Source organism: Chelmon rostratus, chromosome 17 (assembly GCF_017976325.1).
Source record: "Chelmon rostratus isolate fCheRos1 chromosome 17, fCheRos1.pri, whole genome shotgun sequence".
NCBI lineage: Eukaryota > Metazoa > Chordata > Actinopteri > Chaetodontiformes > Chaetodontidae > Chelmon > Chelmon rostratus.
Window position 1 is genome coordinate 18,478,658 of NC_055674.1, and position 20,573 is coordinate 18,499,230.

General features: G+C 44.4%; 2 protein-coding genes across 3 annotated transcripts; both read left to right on the plus strand.

The window, feature by feature from the left end:
* The first annotated feature begins 260 nt into the window (after positions 1-260).
* On the plus strand, positions 261-7,061 carry mfsd6l (major facilitator superfamily domain containing 6-like). Of its 2 annotated transcripts, none has more exons than XM_041956564.1 (2): positions 261-403; positions 1,667-7,061. In XM_041956564.1, the coding sequence occupies exon 2, from the start codon at positions 1,721-1,723 to the stop codon at positions 3,479-3,481; it is 1,761 nt and encodes a 586-aa protein (XP_041812498.1). In that variant the 5' UTR covers positions 261-403; positions 1,667-1,720; the 3' UTR covers positions 3,482-7,061. The 2 variants fall into 2 exon arrangements, with proteins under 2 accessions (XP_041812498.1, XP_041812499.1); XM_041956565.1 differs by lacking the exon at positions 261-403 and adding an exon at positions 493-600.
* Positions 5,891-14,744, plus strand: zgc:171844 (uncharacterized protein LOC100151763 homolog). Its single transcript, XM_041956570.1, has 6 exons — positions 5,891-5,969; positions 8,888-9,008; positions 10,987-11,060; positions 11,872-11,980; positions 12,617-12,687; positions 13,798-14,744. Exons 1-6 carry the CDS (start codon positions 5,891-5,893, stop codon positions 13,914-13,916), a joined length of 573 nt encoding a protein of 190 aa, XP_041812504.1. The 3' UTR covers positions 13,917-14,744.
* Positions 14,745-20,573: the final 5,829 nt, after the last annotated feature.

The following is a 20,573-nucleotide window of genomic DNA, read 5'->3' on the forward strand; positions in this document are numbered from 1 at the left end:
AAGCTGATTATGCTTCTCCTGTGTGAAAGAAATATTTCTTTATGTCTTTTATTTGTGTTCATACTACATCTGTCTTTTGTTGATTTGTGCTCTGTTTATAGAATCGTATTTTTCAGATCAAGGCACAGCAGTTCAGCTTTATTTCCTCAGATTGTGCTTCAGACGGGGTGTGACCTGCCATGACCTGCGGCGCACAGAGGCCTCCGCACCGTCAGGGGGCGCTGCGGTGACTGGATTTACTCTCCAGGTGTAAACTTGGATACAGTTGAATGAATTCATCATCCAGACGGCAACAGGTGTTTCAAACACACAGGCGACCAAATCGTGGATGTGATGCAGGATTTCGAGCTTAAAAATTATGCGTAGAAAAGTTTAAAGAAGTTTGTGCGGCAGAGGTGAAAAGGTAAGTGTTTAATGTTTTTCCGTCGTATCGTCCAAACTTGACGTGACGTGGACTATCGTGGATATCCAGCAGGGACAGGTGCATCCAGTCTGACAGGTGTTACTGACCGTCAGGGTTCTGCTCTTAAATCTCGTTTTTACTCACAATAACACGCTCGCTTTCCGCGCCGGGACGCTCAGCTTTAACGTTACTTAAAGGTATGTAAGTATTATCACAAAATAGACTTAAGTATTAAAAGTAAAAGTACTTAATGGTGTATGATGGATTTCAAATGTGTAAGGTTGAGCTAATTTAAACTGCTTTATATACTGTGGGTTAATTTAATTTACAGCCATCAAATTCTGTTAGATCATCGGTGTCGCTGTCCTGAGAGCCACGTATCTCTTTTCATGAGCTCGGAAAAACAGCCAGTTTTCAGATTTGTCACGATGCATTTTCCAGCTCATCCAAGAGGATTTTTAAATAGTTTCTTTAGTATAAGAAGTCGGAGAATTTTATCAAATCATAAATGATCACTTCATCATCATCCTCCACCATATTCGCCAAATTTGGAGACGTGGTTTTTACTGGACAGGAAGGGTATGAATGAAATATAATCTGAAAAGTACCCTGTAACTAAAGCTGTCAGACAAATGTAGTGGAGTAAAAGAAATGCTATTTTCTCTTAAATGTACTGTGGAAGTGCCTCAGGTGTGTACATATGCTGAGTAAGTGTACTCAGTTATACACTGTCCCACCAAAATAAAACTCGAATGAATGTATGCAGTTCATTCAAAATGAGTTCCTCATATTATATTTAAAGAAGTAGATTCAACAAGGCGAGCTGTGGTCCAGGCTTTGGGGACTGCCCTGTCACCAGGAACTGTTCTTTGGCTCGAGCATGCTGTTCACATGTTAAAGTGCAGAAAGCAACAACGTGACTGGAAGAAAGAAAAAACATCTGCAGCTACTTTGATAATCCCCTCACGTCTCAAGCAGAGTTAGTGAACCCGATATTCTGTGGTTCTTGCCTCTGAAATACGAGGTGTCATCAGAAATTGAGTATCTTTGGCTTTTGAAATGTGAAGATGTCACCCTGAGCTCTGGGAAGTTGCTTGCCATGAGAATTTTATCACTTTTTTGTTTACATTGCATACACTTATCATGAACCAGCAGGTTAGTTGATAATAAAATAATCATAACCCTTGTTAAGAACTTTGCAACTGCACAGAAAAGAAGTATTAATCATTTCCCATCACCCTGTCTGTCTGTCTGTCCCACCAGGTGCTCCATGTGAAACCTGTTAGGAGAGACCGCGAGCTGCCAAAGAGGACCATCATGAAGCGGAACAAGCAGATTGACATCAAGCGTGCCCTCGCTCTGGCAGGCAGCTTTAACTTCCTGTACTGCTGTGCCAGAGCCTGCCTGCTCCCCTTCCTCACCCTGTACTTCAGACAGCTGGGTCTGACTCCTGCCATGACAGGCATCGTCATGGGAACCAAACACCTCATAACGCTGGTGTGGGGCCCCGTGGCGAGCCTGCTCTCCAAACACTACAACAAGAGGCGAGCGGTGATAAACTGCTCTCTTGTGGGTTCGGTGGCGGTTGCTCTGGTTCTGCTGCTTATCCCGCCCACAGATGTGCGCACGCAGACCAGCACCTGCAACGCGTCTGATCTGAGCAGCGGTCCGAGCCAAAGTCTGGGCGGTAACCAGCTCATGGGTAGCGTCACAGCTCCTCCCCAGTCTGGTGCCTCTTTTCCTGCAAAGACACCTCCTGATACTGAGCCTGCCTCTGCTGCGACGAGCAAAACTCATTACGATGAAGATAAATCCCATCGTCAGCTGTCACAAGGGAATCAGATCAATGGTTCCGTCATGCACCAGACCACCGACTCTGTGGCAGCTCCAGTGAGGAACAAGAGGTCTGACTTCAAGCCAGGCTCAGGAGAGCAGCTGAGAGAGAAGACGATGGAGGAGGAAAGGATGGAGGGCTACTTTGACTTCCTGGGCAGCCTCAAGGTGATGGACCCTCAGCACCAGCTCTTCTTCTTGGTGCTCATCGCCGTGTCTGTGTGGGAGTCTGCGTCAGCCCCTCTGGAGTGGACGGCAGACGACGGCCTGTACGAATATCTAGACTATGCGGATGCTTCGGACCGCTACAGCAGCACCGGGGTGTGGGGTTTACTCGGAGCAGTGTTTGGGGTTGGGGGAGCAGGCTTGCTGGTCAGCCAGCTGAGCTGTCTTATTGCTGATAAGACCCCCAGGAGCGCCGTGCATTTCTACTGCTATGCTGGCGGGGCAGCTCTGGCCCTGCCTTTGGCCACCCACCTCCCTCTGTACCTGAATAGGAAGCGGGACAGAGCCAACGGGCTCCTCAAAGCCATGCAGCTGGTGCGCGGCTCCCCCCGCGCCCTGCTCTGCGCGGTCACCACCCTGCTGGTCGGGGTAACCGGCTCGGCCGTGGATAACTTCCTCCTGTGGCAGATGCAGGATCACGGGAGCGGCGAGCTGCACATGGGACTGTCTCTAGCCCTCGCTCTGCTCTCACAGACCGCCTTCCCTCTGCTGGCTGGCCGAGTGTCCAGGCTCCTCAGCCCGGGAAGGGTGCTCACTGTGGGGGCTGCGTGTCTCGGGTTGCAGTGCTTCTATTACTCCTTCCTCTGGGGGCCATGGGCTGCGCTGCCTGCTCAGGTGTTGAGCTGTTTCAGCAGTGGAGCCCTCTGGTGGGCCGTGAAGGTCCAGTGTGAGGACGTGGCCACGCCGGGGGCTGAGAGGAGTGTGAGGAGGATCTACGGTACGCTCTCTCTACACCTGGGGAGCGGGTTGGGCAGCTTTGCGGGAGGCTTCGCTGTCCAGAGGTTCGGGCTGCCGTGGATGTTCAGAGGAGCGGCGGTGGGCCTGATGCTGTGGTGTGTGTGTCTGCCTCTGCTCCAGTGGAAAGCCCCTCGCCAGCGCAGGATTAACTACTCTCGCCTTTTGGCGGCTGATGCAAGTGAAGCCAGTGACTCTGAGTCTGAGCAGGAGAGAGACTGGCTTGACAAAGCGATGGAAGACGATAGAGGCAACAACAACTATGGACGGAGGATAAACCACTGAACTGAACCGTGTGGACAGAAAATCAAAATCAAATCATAGAATAATTTCCATCAATATGGAAATAAGTAGGGACGTTCCCCACCAGGTTTGCACTCTCAGTTACAGACACATCACTCTCTGTTTTCATGTAGCATAGCCCACAGTGGGACCATGATCTCACACTCTGACAGGTTTAATTCAAGTCTAAGTGTTGACTTAGATTTCACATTACTGCATTTTTCCACCAGCGTTCATTACTGTGCATCCAGTCTTTCTCTCCACTTCATCAGCCTGCAGCTAAAGTGTCAGCCGTACTGACGGACTTCATCTCCGGACCACTTGAGCCGTTACAAATGTACATTTGCATAAGCAATCTTTTTTTTTTTAACAAAGCAAACAAGGTAGCAGGATCATGGCTGGGCAGGAGACGGACTCCAGCAGGCAGCTTCATTATGGGCATCAGCAGAAACACTGAAGCCTCTGGCTAAGAGTGCAAACACAAGACGTGTGCACAAGGTGAGGCTAAACTAGACCGGCAAGCGGTTGCACCCCGCCCAGCGTGTTTATCTGCTGCTGAAGTCACCACAGACTGCTGTCAGTGTTGGCTTGTTCTGGACTCTAACCTATGTGAGCTGATGAGCCCTGAGTTGTGCTTATTGAGCAGGTCAGCACGTTGAGGCTGACCTCTGCAGCCTGAGTTGTAAGGGTGCAGATTTCAGCAGATGCATGCAGAGCGTTTAGAGGACGTCCTCGTTTGCTTATGTGTCAGAAATTGTTTGTCTAAAGTGAGTTTGCTCAACACACCTCATGTCAAATAGTCCATTTCGACCTGTCAGGAAACGTCTTTAGTCTGCACTTCAGACACACTCTGCCCCCCCAAAAAGGTCAAATTAGTACTGAAACAAAAGACTTCCTGATGTCATTTTCTTTTGTCCATTAAGTTTCTGTATGTCTCTGTTGTATTTGAAGTTGTCAACCTGTTGCAGACCTGAGTACTGTGAGAGCAAACTAATCATGCTCAAACATTAGCTCCTCCTGAGTATTTGTAATAAATATTCTTTATGCCACTTATACTTCCTATGCAACATGCAGCCAGAATAAACACTTGCTTTAGATCCAAATCATGTAATTCCAGAGAAACACCTTCATGATGCATGAACACATCTTTTAATATTCTTCTTCTTCTGTCATATAATCTGAATGACAAACTCTTTTTTTCTTCTTCTGTGGCTTGTGGCAGGGGTGTTAACGGCCTGCCTGCCTCTTCGCACACACACAGCTGAGGAAGAAATGAATGAATAGACGTGGCCGTCACTGGGTGAGGGACACGGCTCAGTGCGTGCAGACATATACACTCCCCGAACATCTGCCGGGGGCCCTCAGGGGCCGGCCCGCATGAAATCAAGTCATCCCCACAGCTGAGCTCAGTCAGGCGCGATGGAAAATTGATGACGAAAGACAGCTCGATGCTCCCGTGGAGAGCCCCGCTGTAGTGGTTAGAGCACTGCGGACCGTTAAAAAGGCAGATGTCCGTGATTTAAATCCTTTTTGTCTTTTATATTGTTTGTTAAATAGCATATAGGAGGGGTGGCTTAGTTTTTTTTAAAGATGATTGATTTTCACGTGCAGTTTTCTGCTTTGAGTCTCAGATGTTGACAGATGCTCCTCTTTTTTTTAATCCCATCTCTAAATGAAACGTAAAGGTTAATATCATCTCTTTGGGAAGCTAATGCAGTTACGACTGGTCAGCTTCCCTTAATGGATTCAAAGGCAGTGGTGGAATGTAATCAAGTACATTTACTCCAACACTGTATTCCAGGTACTTGCAGTATTGAACTTGTTGCTCCACTTTATTTCCTGACAGACAGAGAATTTTTCATGCCTTTCCTTGTCAAGTAAAAACCATGTATCTCCAAATTTGTTGATGTCTGATCCCCTGAAGGATGAAGTGTTCCTCTATGGGTTGAGAAAATTCTCCCACTTCTCTAGCTAAATAAACCAGTTAAAACCCCTCATGGATTAGTTGGAAGATGCATCGTCTCAAAGCAGAAAACGAGCTTCTCACAGGACAGGGACGCCACAAACATATGACGATCTTATAGAATATGATGCATTGCTGTAGCTCAAACTACCCAGCAGTACTACAGTAGTTAAAATGAATCCCACCTTGAACAGCTGCAGCAGCAGAATGAACACACACACACAGGCACACAGCAGCAGTCACGGTTCCGTGGCTGTGCGTCATAGCGCGGGTGTGACAGCAGGTGGCGCCTCGCCGCACAGCTCAGCTCCCTCAGCTCCTCCGTGCAGACTCCTCTGCAGCGCTCCGCTCCGCATCTGTCCGCTGCATGGACTCACTCGGTACCTTCAACAGTCATTTTCAGGCTGCACGAACATTTCTGTCGCTCAGCGTCTGAAAAGAGGAGGATTATGGACAAAGAGGGAAAATCCTCTAAACAGTACGGCGCTTTGGAAAAGACGCGTGTGGACGGAGGGACGGAGAAATCAAGTGAGTTTTGAGAAGCGTCCGCTGCACACGTTTTGCCTTTAAATGTGACTGGATGCGTGTTTGAATAGTGTGGAAAGAAAAAGAGTCAAATTGCATCAAGGTGTTCAGTGTTAAGTTATCTCAGGTCAGTGGGGGACTTGTAGCCCCCAGTAATTTCAGTATACTTTTGTTCCAGAGTTTTCCTACATGTACTGATGGTCTAAATATTGTGTTATATATAACAGTGGCTTTCTCATTTGTTCTTAATCATATAATGATTCACAATATTCAGATGATCCTTTTAATTTATTCCAAACAGGGCTGCAACTGCTTGTCTGCAAAATAGCAGAAAACTGTGATGTCACAATTTCCTCGCAATGTGACGTCATGACATTACTTGTTTTGTCCAACCAATGGTCCAAAATACACAGACATTCAGCTTCCTGTCACACAAGACAAAGACAAAGCAGCTTGTACTCAGGAAACTGGACCTGGAGTGTCTGGCATGTTTGCTTGAAACGTGATTGAAACATCCAAATAGTTGTAAATTCTTTTTCTGACAATCAACAATCGACTAATTACTGCGATTTCAATGACTTGTTCCATGTGGAGAGTCTTAGAGTCAGTGTGCAGCAGCAGCTCAGCTGAACATGTAGTTAGTCAGGGGGCATAAAATTCAACATATATACAGAATTAAGATCCAAGTAATGAATGAGAATGAATTTGCTTATGTTGTTTTGTTTTTTGTCTGTTTATTTGTTTATTTGTTTGAGGCTATACCCATTCGTAGCAAATTACATTGTTTTCAACAGGAAAATTAATTGGAAACATCTTTTATCTTTAGCTTGGTTGTGAGATTGTTGCTCAAGGCTAAGTTCTTGGTTCCCTGTTGTTCCTACTGTACAAGCTTTTCCTTCTCCTGCTGTAATCATCATCATCATCATCATCTTCTGTGCAAGGTTTTATTACGAGGGCACACACAGGCACAAAGTCATTTTGTTTAATTGCTTTCTACATGAGCTGCTGCCTCTCAGAGAGCCTTCAGGGTGTGACAGTATCACTCACAGCTGTATTCTGCTGATGTATTTCTATCTGCACAAACCTGCTGGATAACAAGTACAATTAAAGGTGACAGAAACTTTGACTCTTGGAGTCTGTGGGGGGGGGCTTGAAGCAAAACAATCCAAACCACATTAACACGTGCAGCCTATATCTAGACTAACACACCAGCTGATCATTAATGTGTGTGCACGCTTGTGTAACACACACGCAGAAGAATGAACTGTGGAATCAGCAGAGGGTGGGTTTTGGGGGGACTGAGTATTTGCGAAGCCGTGATATCCCCCGCGATTCAGTGTGTGTGATCGTAACGTCTTTTCACACAAGGTCAGGTAATTAAAAGCCGATCCAAGCTCTGCCGGATGACTCATCGCACCGGGTGAGGAGTAGGAGGCTGGAGGGGGGGCAGGGGTCGGGGCAGTGCAGCTATTCACTGAAGCTTTGAGTTTTAATGCTTTGAGCTGGACAAGAAATGTTGCAGGTGTGACTAATTCAGAATTTCACGTGCTGTTGGTGTTTTCCTCTGGATTTTAGGCGGTTTACATGAGTTTTCTTTCATGTGGCTCAGGAGTCTCTTGAGAGCCTTGATAACCAAGACATGTGGTTTATTGGGCAAAAGGAGTGTAATAGATTACTCCAATTGATATTGCACTTAAGGCATAATGAAAAGATTACCAGTGACACTAAAGAATCAAACTATTTTTAATCTAAGTCCCTTTCATGAGTTTCAGTATGTTTTAACTTCCAGATCATTGTGCTAACAGTCATAATAATGCGACAAAGAGCAGACTCTCGCTAATAAAAACTATTTAAAAATTTTACTCTTTACTTTCTTGCCAAGAGAGAGATGAGAAGATCAATACCACTCACGTCTGTACACTAAATATGTAGCGTGAGCCAGAAGCTGGCTCGCTACGTAGCTTAGCATAACAGCGAGTGAAACAGCTAGTTTGGCTCTGTTTACACGGCATCAAATGAACAAGGCAGAATGTTAGTTAATGAGCTAATGGGTTGGTAGACAAATGTTTTATTACCTTTAAGCAGAGCTAAAAGGCTAACTGTCTCACTCTGGAAAGAGTGGAAGTCTTTGTGCAAAGCTAAGCTAACCAAACCAGCTGCTGGCTGTAGCTTCATGTTTAGCGTTGAACTGCTGCTTTTAAATCATGACAACACTTACAATAATTGAGTGTGCAGTCAGTGTCTGAAAACCTTCTTCTCTGTATAGGGCGGATCACTGGTCTCAGACCAGGACAGCACAGGACCCCTGTGGGTGCTGCAGGTGCAGAAACAGAGCTTTCCACAGCCGACATTTAACTTGTCGTTACAGCAAAACCACAGGTGGAACCAGTGCCATTAATGATGGCCCAGTTCCTTTAACCCAGTGAGCACCGCAGCCTGCCGGCGCTAATAAGGTTATTAGTCACACCAGCAACTGCTTTTCCTGCAGTTTAACCTCCAAATATCTGCTGTGACAGTTTATTATAGACACGGACACATTTCACCTGCCAACGCTCCCTCTCACACGCCAAAGCCAATTCTTCATGAAGAGTGTTCACACTTTCACTTCACTTCCCTTCCCGCTGCTGTAATCCAGCCATAACATCTGATAGAGCAACAATGTGATAGATTTGCTTTGAATTGGTATTTACAGAACATCTTATTCAAAGTGCTAGTTCTTGGGAGAGGAGGAGATGCCAGCCTCACCCAGATGTCCATTTAGCGTCTGCCGCCCACCATGTCTTTCTTTGAAATGTTCACAATGACTGTGGTCCACTGCTGCTTCTGTCCTTTCTTTGACGGCGGCAGTTGAACATAAAGTCAAAACCAAAGCACGTCCATTATCAAACTCAAATAAAGGCGTGCCGGTCTCTGTCTTTCAGCGGAGGATGTCGTTTCGATGGCTGACTCCACGATTACAGTCGAGGACATTGAAGGGGAGCTGTGCAAAATCGAGCGGATCAGAGACATCCTCGTACGGAGGGAATCAGAGCTGAGATACATGTAAGACACAACTCTGACACTGACATGGCATGATGGCATTAGACTCAAGAGGATAGTGCTTCTATCATGTGACGTTCCGCTGTTTGCCCGACTGCGCCCACACAACAATAAAGCTCAGCTATGGAGGCATGTGAATGCACCGAGATACTTTTTAACAGGCCCTCAGGAATAAGAGACGATGAACCGTGACTGTCAGCCACCAACACCGGGAGCAGCCGTGTGCATGATGGCAAAAAAATGTGTGAAGGAAACAGCAGCGCTATTTAAGGTCCACCAGCACACACACACACACCCAACCTTTTTCTTTTCTTTTTCCAGATCTCAAAAGATGCCCTTTTCTCCCCTCTCTCTCATCCTCGCTTTTAATTATTCCGCTCTTTTTCTGTCAAGACCGTCCTCATTATTTCGACACATGCGGATGGAGGTGGGGGAAAACCGGCGCTGCATAATGTGGCCATATGATGAGCCAGAGATACAGGGAATAACGACTTTTGCTGAGGGCTTTGTTTTCAAAACGACCGGTCTGATAAGTGTTGCGCTTCGTGAGGTCATTTCCACATCATGTTGCCACTTACATCCACCTTCACCCGCATCCAGAGGGTGAAAAGTGATGCACAGGCCCGCTCCCAATAATAGATTGTTTTCCTTCTCGTCTCCACGGGCCTGCATGTGTTGACATGACTGTCAGCCGCAACACAGACAGCAACTGAAGCCCGACCACGGGACGAGATCTGGGAAAACAACAAAACTGTATCATACGAAGAAAAAAACACTTTTATGTGTGAGGTCATATTTGAAAAGCTATGACCAGTTTGTCTTATTAAAGGAATACATTTTCAGAAACATGCTTTCATGCATGTGTTTTTTTTGCTGAGAGTGAGATCAGAAGATTGACACGACTCTCATGTCAGCACACTAAAGATGATGCTAGAGCTAGCAGTTGGTTAGCTTAGCTTAGCTTAAAATCTGGAAACAATTGGCTCTATGAATTAGTCCAGACACCTGCATAACCTGTCTCTGACAGACTTCATCCAAGTGCATTTGTACTTGTATCTCGTCCAGTTTAACATGCTTTCAGACCAAGAGATTGTCCCTTTTCGTCACTGCGAGCACACCTCCACATACTGAGGCGCACCGGCTCGCCTTTTACTTAAAAAGATAATAATTTGTCCATTTCTCCCCACAAACACGTCTGCTTTTGTTTTCTTGACAGTCGCCATGATGCATTGACATGACATCAGCGTAACTGCTATGCACGTGTTGCATTCAGGGACCACCCAGAAGGACATGTTGGTCTACTATTTTATGTTATTTTCTTTTATTGCAGAAAAAAGGAATTGCTGTCTAGAGATTTTTTTTTTCTTCAATTTCCTGGGGTCCAGATGTTCCCCACCCCTGATTATGGTTGACTGTGACATAAACAAGACTATTGCCATGCAAACATATTTTAAATAAGCACTCCTGAGTGAGTCAGCCTGAAATATATACTGCTGAAGTACACTGTAGTGAAAGCCATTTATTAAACCAGCTCAGAGGAGGTCTTTCTATCAGAATCATTTTCCTCTTTTTGCCGTCGCTGTAATAGCAGCCCACAGAAAAAAAACACTTGTGCGACCTGATGCTTTGAAATCCGCAGCAGAGTCAGACGGTGAAATGAGATCTGATACAGTCAGGTGTGATTCATTCACGGAGCTAATAATATTCCAGCTAATAAACTCGTGGACTTCACTCTCATCTGCAAACAACATCTGAGTCCTGTGTTTTTCTGTTCGATAAGCTCAAACAATTTCACGCCGAGGCTTGGATGGAAAGTCAGGAAGGAAATTACTTTGCTGATGTGACAGAAAATCCATTCTATGTTTTTAAAGCCCCTTGGAGGGGAACGTGTTCTTGAACTAAGCTGTTATGGAGGTCTGGTCGAACCGTACGTTTTTACGCCAGCATCAGCTGATATCACAGTTGTGTGTCTTCCACTCAGGATGGACGACATCCAGCTCTGCAAAGAAATCACACGGCTGAAGACGGAACTGCAGAAACTTGTCTCAAATCCAGGTAAGTTAAAAAGCAGCTTACTTGCTCAGCTCTTGGTGTTACTGAACAGCATAGACATACACAGGCCTGCAGGATGGGTCACATATGTTTTTTATAGTCAGTTTTTCTGACCAGCCCCTGCACCTCCATGATGAGGACTGAAGGGGATTCAAGGCGTCTTCAGAATAAGCAGTTTGTGATTATAAACCAGAACCTTTTAAAAGAAAACTTTTCACGGCCAAATGACCACCTGTCGTCACCTCAAACACATCCGTACAATATAAAGTGCCTCTCAAGGCTTTGCCCCGTTCCACTTGAATCATTAGGTCTCAGATTTATACACAAGTTTTCGTCTACACGCGTTTCATCTCAGCACATATGAGGTAACCTACTGTGAGAGATGTCCAAAAAACCAGCAAAGAAACGTCGGACTGAAGCCAGGCATAAGGAAAGCATGAGCACGTGAGACACTGATCTCAGAGCTGATGGATGAGCCCCAACCTGCTGCCTGAAGAAAGCTCTTTACAAGGCGTGCATGTTTAACTGAGATGGTGAACTTGGTAAACATTAGCCCATCCATCAGGAAAGTGAACATGTTAGCATGCTGACGTTAGCATTTAGCTGCGTGGAACTGCAGCCTCACAGAGATGACGGCATGTCTGCAGACTCTTTAGTCCAATGTTGCGTGCAGTTAATCATGAAGTTTCTGGCTATATACACAACAATCAACAAATCTAGACTGTTTTGCATTCCTGACACATAGGAGTTTATCATTTTAACACGTAGTGACGGCTGTGTTTTATGTGAGGCTTGTCATGTGACTGTTGAACAGACCAGGACAGGTCCAAGGAGGACAGAGAGGAAGAGCTGCTGCAGCAGATCAACAAGCTGGTGGAGACCAGAGACTTCCTCGTGGATGATGTGGAGTTCGAAAGGCTGAGGTGAGTGACTGAAAAGGTTTTCGTTAAGGTAAATGTGTGCGCTTCTGAAGGTCTGGCTCTTCAGATGATGGTGATTTAACTTTAACTGCTCACATCCTGCAAGTGATGAAAGAACGATGCCTATTGCTGAAAAGAACTGTGACATTTATCAATCCATCATCTCAGGCTATTGATCCATAAAAGGTATTCTCTGATCCTCATAGCTCCATTCTTAGAAAGCCTCTTTGCAGTCTTTGCATCTTCTTTGCATCTTTACGCTGAATAACAATAGAAATCCCACCGTCACTCAGGTTATGTGTTTATGGTGTTAAATTAGCTCTCACCTCTGATAAGCAGGCGGCTTTTAATGCAACACGATATCTTTAGGTGACATTTTGATTAGTGTCAGACAGACTGCAGGGATGTGAGAGGCCATCTTCCTTCATTATTCAATGTGTGTGTGACAGTGGATTGAAATGAGGATCGTGTGTATATGCAGCACGTCCAGCAGATTCAAATCCTCTCCTGAGGATGTGTCAGTCCAGCCTGTAGCCTCGGTTTCCTTTGAATGCCGTCCAGTGACCTTTAAAGAGGTGTGAGAAATCTCAGAACCACATGCTCGGCAAATAAAGAACAAGGAAATATTCTCCTCCACAGGGAAAGAGAGGAGGACAGAGAAATGGCAGCCTTCTTACAGTCCAAGCTCCCCAAGACACTGGCTGCAAAAGGTGAGTGTGACCATGAGGCTTCCAGGTCAACAGAAACCTCTGCAAGAGGATGAGGACAGTGAGATGTGACTGCTTTTCCCCGTAGTTCAGGTGTAATTGTTGCACCAGCTCTACAGCTCAGCCAAATATGACCCAAAACACAGAGCTGAAGCATTCTACTACAACCCTTATTATATCTTATTAAATCATAATAATAATGGTGTCTGTCCTTTAGACGATCTTATTTTTGGCATTATATTTTGTGGTAATGGCTGATACTGGGGAAGGATCAGCCAAGAGAATGAGAATTAAAAAAAACAAAAGGGACGGTAATGGAGCGAGGGCGAAAACACAAGTCAATCTCGGTCGATCATTCAACAGATGGAGAGAACTGTGGAATCTGAAAGGGCTGAAAACCAATAAACTTAACTGACCCTCTTCCTCCAAAATAAGAAATGTAACATGGGGAATGTTGCTAATGTCAGCTTTCTCAACAAGATTACTATTACCAGGCTGTTTGAAAGCGCCTGCCCTTTTCCAAACAGTTTCCATGCATGAGTTTCCAGATGATTCTGTGTAACAAACTATCCGGTGCATCAGGTTACATCATCATATTCAGTTATTAATCTTAAGTAGCCACAAATAGATAATCACCTTATTGCTATGCATTCTGTAAACAGCATTAAAAGTAACTCCTGTCTTTCTTTCACTCGCAAATGCACGTGCTATATCAAGATCTTTGTGACAGAAAGGGGTGGAAACACTACCACGTTTGTCCACAGGGGCCGCCAAAACCAACACAAAATGAAAGTTCTTTGCAGCTGCTTGAAGCGAAGATGTAGAGCAGCCATGTCCAAACTATTCCATAAAGGGCCGTGTGGCTGCAGGTTTTCGTTCCAACCAAGGAGGAGCACACCAGGCTGGAATCAATTAATCAGCTGATCTCAGTCTTCAGCTGATAACTAATGATCCCTTGATGTTGATTGGTTGGCCTGGTGTGCTCCTCCTTGGTTGGAACAAAAACCTGCAGCCACACGGCCCTTTATGGAATAGTTTGGACATGCCTGATGTAGAGGATAAGAGTGTGAACGTGCCGCGGTGAATAACAGTGAACTGTCACGTCTCAATCAGGTGCTTTGCAACAGCAGAAGGTGGCGTCCAAATCCCAGCAGACGTCAGCGCCACTCATCACTAAAACTGGACTCACGCTTCTGAAAGACTGCTGCGGCCTCACCTGCTCCATCATGTAACGCTGTCCAGGTGAAAACAGAGGATTCTACCTCTATGTGTGTGTGTGTGTGTGTGTGTGTGTGTGTGTGTGTGCACATGCACATGTGAGCCTCCTCGGTGCATGTCTGCCCTATTAAGAAAGATTATCTGCATTAATCTTGAAACGCTCATGTGCATATAATGTAAGAGATGTGTATTCTAATATGTGCCGTTCGCTGCTGTGAAATGTTGACATGTCTTGCAGCGGGGAAGCTGACTGGCTTATAGATATAATAATGGTGTCTGTCCAATTAGTGTAATTAGATATTATTATGGCTGCTCTGCCTCTCTGTTTATGATGTATTGGACACTGTAAGCGCAGACATCTCGGAGGGAACAAACCACACTTCTAATCTCCCTTTGCCACTTGCTGTAGTGCTGTAGCACAACTGTATAATAATAACAACAATAATGACATTATTATTGATTGTTTGGTCTATAAAATGATCCAGCTAACGGTAGCTGTACAGCAGAGGAGAGATGCAGTGCACTGAGGTAACGTATTACAACAGCCTTAGATTTTCTCATGGTTTTCAGCTGCAGACAAAGTTGAACAGATGTGATCCAGACTCATGCAGAAGGCTCTTCTACTGCATGGATGTTGTGCGTTTTGTTGCACTTCCTCAGCAGTCCACATCTCAAACCAAAGTCTTTGTCTGAACCAGGTGTAATTAGTCTTTAGGTAACATGCCTTACACTCAGTGTTTTGTAAAAAAATAAAATAAAATAAAAAAAAGATTTTCACATATATGGTCAAAAAAATGAAGTGTCTATAATGTTTTGTGTGACTATGACTGTAGAACTTTGTACTGCTGCTATAATAAAGTCTTTGAATGCTCTTCCTGTGCCGAGCACTTTTGTCTCAGCCAGTAGATACATGCCATCTGAAGCTACTCTTTTGTCAGTGGGACATAACTATAAAAATCATTTAATACCTTTTGCATGAAATAATCCTTTGGATTAGTGAAGATTTGTAATATTATTTTGTGATTTAAACACATTTATAAAAGAAGAGTGAGAAATGTTTGCATTTCAGATAAATTACCTGTTTCCGGCTGCTATCACTGCACGCTGGTTTATTGTGTTTTGCACGCAAAATCTGGATCTGACGCTCCTTTCACTTGACCTGTTGTCCTCTCTGCTGTGGCTCAGGACACCCAGCGCCCCCACAGTGTTCCACTGGACTGAGTTGATAGTCGGGGGCAGACAGCTGACATCATCCTCCATAAGATGAGGAAGCACGATGATCATTTAGTGTACGTCATCAAACCCAAAATGAACTGTAGCCTATGCTGCACACACACATGTCTCCATGCTCTTCTTCCCACTTCTACTCACTCACTCACACACACACACACACACACACACACACACACACACACACACACACACAGTTCAAAGACATCTCATGGTCATAAACCAGCCTGTGCTGACAGACCGTCACCATAAATGTGTAGGAGCAATGAATAAAGTATCTAAAGCGTCTGACCTGCTGCACACTGCACAGCATGTGTGACTGTCGCTCTGCTGTATCTGCTGTCTTGGTGGAGACACCGGCTGGTTGCCGCCACACTCTGGAGCACATGATCCCACCTGAACATCATCATCAGACAGTCTGATGTGCTCTGTAAGGATATTCTGCCCACTCATGGGAGATTGTTAAGCCCTGTAGTGTTTGTGCAGTGTGGACATGAATTCTCACCTTTCATAGCTGCTCTTGGTCGTCACGTTCGCTGAGATGTCCTCCAGAGGTATACACTGTATTTACTGAATTACTGCTGCTCTACGAAGCTCTATAGACCAGATGTTTAGTTTGGAGGTGTAGGCCAGGGTCTCCGGACACGGATCTCCTTGATTCTGTTGTAAATTCTACAAGAATTTATCCGGAACAAGAGGATGCCAGGACTCAAATGATGGACCTGCCAGAGCATCCTGCCATGACACTGCCATGACAACAGGATGAGATGGTGTGTGTGTGTGTGTGTGTGTATACGTGGTGGTTGAGGTTATTATTGTTCACTGTAGTGAGGAGGAAACCAGATGGTTTCACTTCCACGTAACTGCCTGCCTTCACCTCTCTCCAACTCTCTCTCTCTCTCTCTCACACACACACACACACACACACTGCAGCCACAGATGAGTCATACAGCGAACTCGGAGATGCATTTCCTCCAATAGCAAGACGGCTGTCTGTAATTTGTCCTTTAAATGGCTCCTGGTTGAGCATTTTGTCTTGAAGAATCCACACATGAAGCTAAATAGCATGGCTTGATTTCTATGTTTCTTTCTTCAATATTCTATTCTAAGAAATAAATTCACTGTGTCCATAATGCTTTTTTTTTTTTTTTTTGCTGCAGTAATGTGGTCTGTTTCAACCTCCTGTTCTCATGGCAGCTGATAAAGGCCGTCACAGCTGGTTGCAGATTAACAGACCTGTGTATAGCCGAGCAACACTCTCCACTGTACTTAATTTGCAGGCCCAAGAAGACTAATCAGCAGGCTACATACTGTGAATATAGACAAGTTACTGCCAGCCCACTCTAATTGGGTGCCAGTGAAAAAGCTGCTTGTTCTTGTGCACAGCGTTGGCTGAGACATTTAACAGTCCCTGGAAAGGTGATACCACGCTTCCCCAATTAAAGACTTTGTGCTTTCTTCTCTCTTTCTTCCTTTTTGCAGTGCTGACTCTAACTTCCTCTGAAAGCATTTAACAATCCCAGACGGAGCAGACAAATCAATTCATGGTATCGTACATAAGGGCTGCGTGGACCCTCCGGCAGCCTATGTTTTGTCGACTTGGCAGTTGTGTCTGACATTTACTGCAGGGAAAGTAAAGGTGAGATCTGTGTGAGTGCACATGTCAGCCACTGAGAGCGGAGAGAGAGAACAGAGAGTGATAAAAGGTGGAAATGGACGAGAAAAGGAAGTGTGGGGTGAAGGCACAGAGACGGCAGAGAAGGGGAAGGGGATGCAGAGGAAGCTACCAAACCTTTGTCACACATCTGCGTTTCACACTGAGGAGCTCTGATGTGTAAAACATGACTTCACTGCCAGCCGTGGAGAGTATGTTGCATGTTTTATCATGGCTGCGGTTGCATAGATAGTTTGATTCTTCCAACTGCTGCTGACATGCAGCTGCTGTTTTTATACATCGATTTGAAACCCAAGCCTCTGCTGTCCCTCGCATGACCGGCGTGGATTTGTGTATGGATATTTTGGAGAATTAGACAGGTGCTCAGTTGTAACAGTGCGAAATGAAGGAGTGGTAACTGAGCTCCGACAGGTTTGTCCCTGAAGCTTGACGTAAATAACTCAAACCCAGACTGAAAACATGTGAGTGGTATTAAAGTCAGATATCCAGCAGGTGTCCCTGGCTGTCTCACAACAAAGGACACCACTTTAATTTCGCCAGAAGAAATGTCTCTGACCGACAGATAGTGCTTCTGAATTGCACAGACTCAGTTTATATTTCCAGTTGATGTTTATCAGATTGCCAGTGATGATGCTATATCTGTGACATTTCAGCCTATTGGATGAATGCCACACCAACATTTCCATCTGCTTATGTGTGACATGTTGGATATGATTTTATTTATACCGCTAAAAAAATTCTGATAATCATTATGAACAGCTGTATTATTCCCAGTGAAGAATGTGCGGCTGTTGTCTCTCACAGTGGCCTCCAGACAACAATAAATATGAACGTTTCTTCTTGGTCGCTTTATTTTGAAAGTTTTGACCGGAAGTGCCTGCGCTATCATGTTTTACTGAAGGCTTGTAGAGGTTACACTTGTTGCCACATTAGAAAACTGTCACTTTGTCAATACAGTTAATAATGCTGGTTTCTAACGATACCTACTGTCGCTGAGCACGTAATCATGTGAGCTGTTGGTATTTTTTGCCCCCCCCCCCCCCGCTTTTTTTTTTTTCTCTCTCTCTTATTGTCCTTGTGCTGTTATGTCCTGTTTCTTGTTGGGTTGCTTTTGTCTTATTGTTGCTTTTCTTTGTTATATACTAGAGCACAAACACTGTACAGTATTTGCTTACTTTTTATATCCAATTCTCAACATTGCTGCATAGTCGGCATTTACAACATGTATACATGTATACCTATTCTGTGTGAAAAAACAATAAATTGTGAATCATAATGCTGGTTTCTGCTGTTTGCTTGTCGTTTGCTATAATCACTCCAACAGTGAGTTGTACGTGTCGATATTAACACAGGTTTCACTGATATTATCACTGTATAAGAGAAACGAATGTAATTCTGTATTGCAGTTCCCAACTGTGACCGCTAGAGGGCAACATTCGTGATTATGAAGCGTCAGGACAGAAAAAAATCCCATATTAATACTTCAGACAGCAACCTTCAAAAGAAAACAATCAAAAGAAAAAAACGCATAGTATCTCAGTAGAGCTGGACAAAACATGCATAAAGGTAGTATTTATTGCTGAGCTGATAATATATTGCAATCCAAAATAAACACTATTAACATTAGTCTTAAAGCCCTTATGAATATGTCACATTAATAATAATCATAATGTGCATAATAGATATCCACATTATTCTCATTAAAAGGTTACAGTGATTGATCATTACATGCATTTGTCTTCATATTATGATATAACAGCCATTACCTTTGAGGTAAAACAGACCTGTTCCATGCAGCAGCATACCTGCACAGACAGTACAGGTACATTTACCCAAATATGAAACCATTACTCAACAGATTATGAAAGTCATTTAATTAGAGTTACCTCAAACAAACTGAACTTTTTATGTAGTGCAAAGACCATATTTCTGCAGGGAGAGCAAACAGTGAACTCTATCAGGTCTGATAAGGAGAAATGTACACTTTAAGAAATACATGTTTTCTCGAAGGAAAGGACATTATCTGTGATCAGAAGCCACCTGCATTCTTATCCGCTCTGTGATCACCCACATAAGCCACATATGGTTCTTTTTTAATGGGCCGAGCCGCGCCATCTCTGCTGGTGTAAACACATGAGTGGGATGTGCATCAGCTGTGAGAGTAAAAAGTATATTCCCTGTTGCTTACTGTGCTGTGAGTCACTGCGTCTGAGTCACACATGCACATCGTGGCCTTGATCAAACACAACAAATGTGCCTCCCCACTGTGACTGAGGGTAATATTTCAGAGAGTAAACAGATTCTCGTTTCTTGGCAATCAGCAAACGAAACTTTGTGCTTTGTTATAAAAGGTCTGGAAGGTTACAGTTAATGTGTGACATGGACACAAACATTCAGAGGTTCAGACGGGAGTGTTTTCATACTGTCAGCAAGGCTACAATAACCTGCCTGAGGTAAGACGGGAGCTACTACCTATTAACCCCTGCTGTTAACATATATGTAAAATGTGCACAGTTTTTCCATCCTGGAATATTACCTGGCTCCAGGTGTACTGTGTGGTAATTCCATTAAACACCAGTTAATCCAGGAATAAGCAGTGTAAACGCACAGTACTGAATAATAAAGGAAAGCAGAAAGCAATTTCAAGAGAAGGCCCCAAGATCAGGTAAGATCAAGACCCACGTTAATGTCGTCATCGTGCCAAGTTTGTATTGTGAGTTAATGCTGCAAAATCCCAACTGCACTGGACCTTGTAACAGGTCACATGACCAGAGTTTAGTTAAGGGCGTAGCCGTGGCATTGTGGGTCAGAACCAACATGGCTGCAGAGGAAAGCTGTAGGGCCCTAAAACAACCTTATTCTGCACGAGTAAATCATCAGGAGACATCACTATGATGTAAAGCCAATCAAACTTTCAAACCGATAAAATAAAGAAAGTAAGGCGAGCGCTGTCAGGGACTCGGAGTCCTGAGGACGCAGGACAGCTGAAGGGTTTGCTGGGTTGCAGATAGGAGGTCAACAGAGAGCTTCAGGCAGAACAACCTGATATTATGGAATGTGAGATCAAACAGTGCACCCATGTGGCAGGAAGCCACACAACAGCAGCACGGAGACGTGTGGGAAACACCATTGAGGCGTCGGCACACATAATATCTGAAACGTTTCTGTCAAGCTTAACTGTTCAGTCTTGGAAACAGCAGTTTTCAGGCATCTCACGTGGTCTTCAAGTGCAGGTGGAGTTTGCTCAGTTCTCATGCAACTGCAGATGTGGAAACTTTCCATCAATCTGAGCTCTTTTGGGACTTTTTGCGTATGTCTGAAAAGTTGGACTTGTGGTGTGATGTGGTGAAAAGCCCGGAGCAAGCGAGTAGTTGGACCAAAAAAATACTGTTCAAAAACTGCTTTAAAAATGTTAATTCAGTAGAAGAATGCGAGTATAATCAGGAAAATTTACAACCCTGATTCCAAAATATTTGGGATGCAGGGTTGTACTCAAGGAATCAAACATACGTACTGAAAGTACTGTAAGTTATACTGTACCATATATGATGTCATTAGATTTTTACTCATGCATTAATAAACAAGCAGGATTTTACTGCTGTAGATGGTTGAGGTGGAGCTCATTTTGAACTCTTTTATATACTGTAGGTCTGCCATTCATGGCTAATGATTACATAATGGATTAATGCACTGATTATTTCCTCCATTAATCACTAGTGCAATGTTGTCACAATGACCCAAAGCCCAGCGTGACATCTTACCAGTG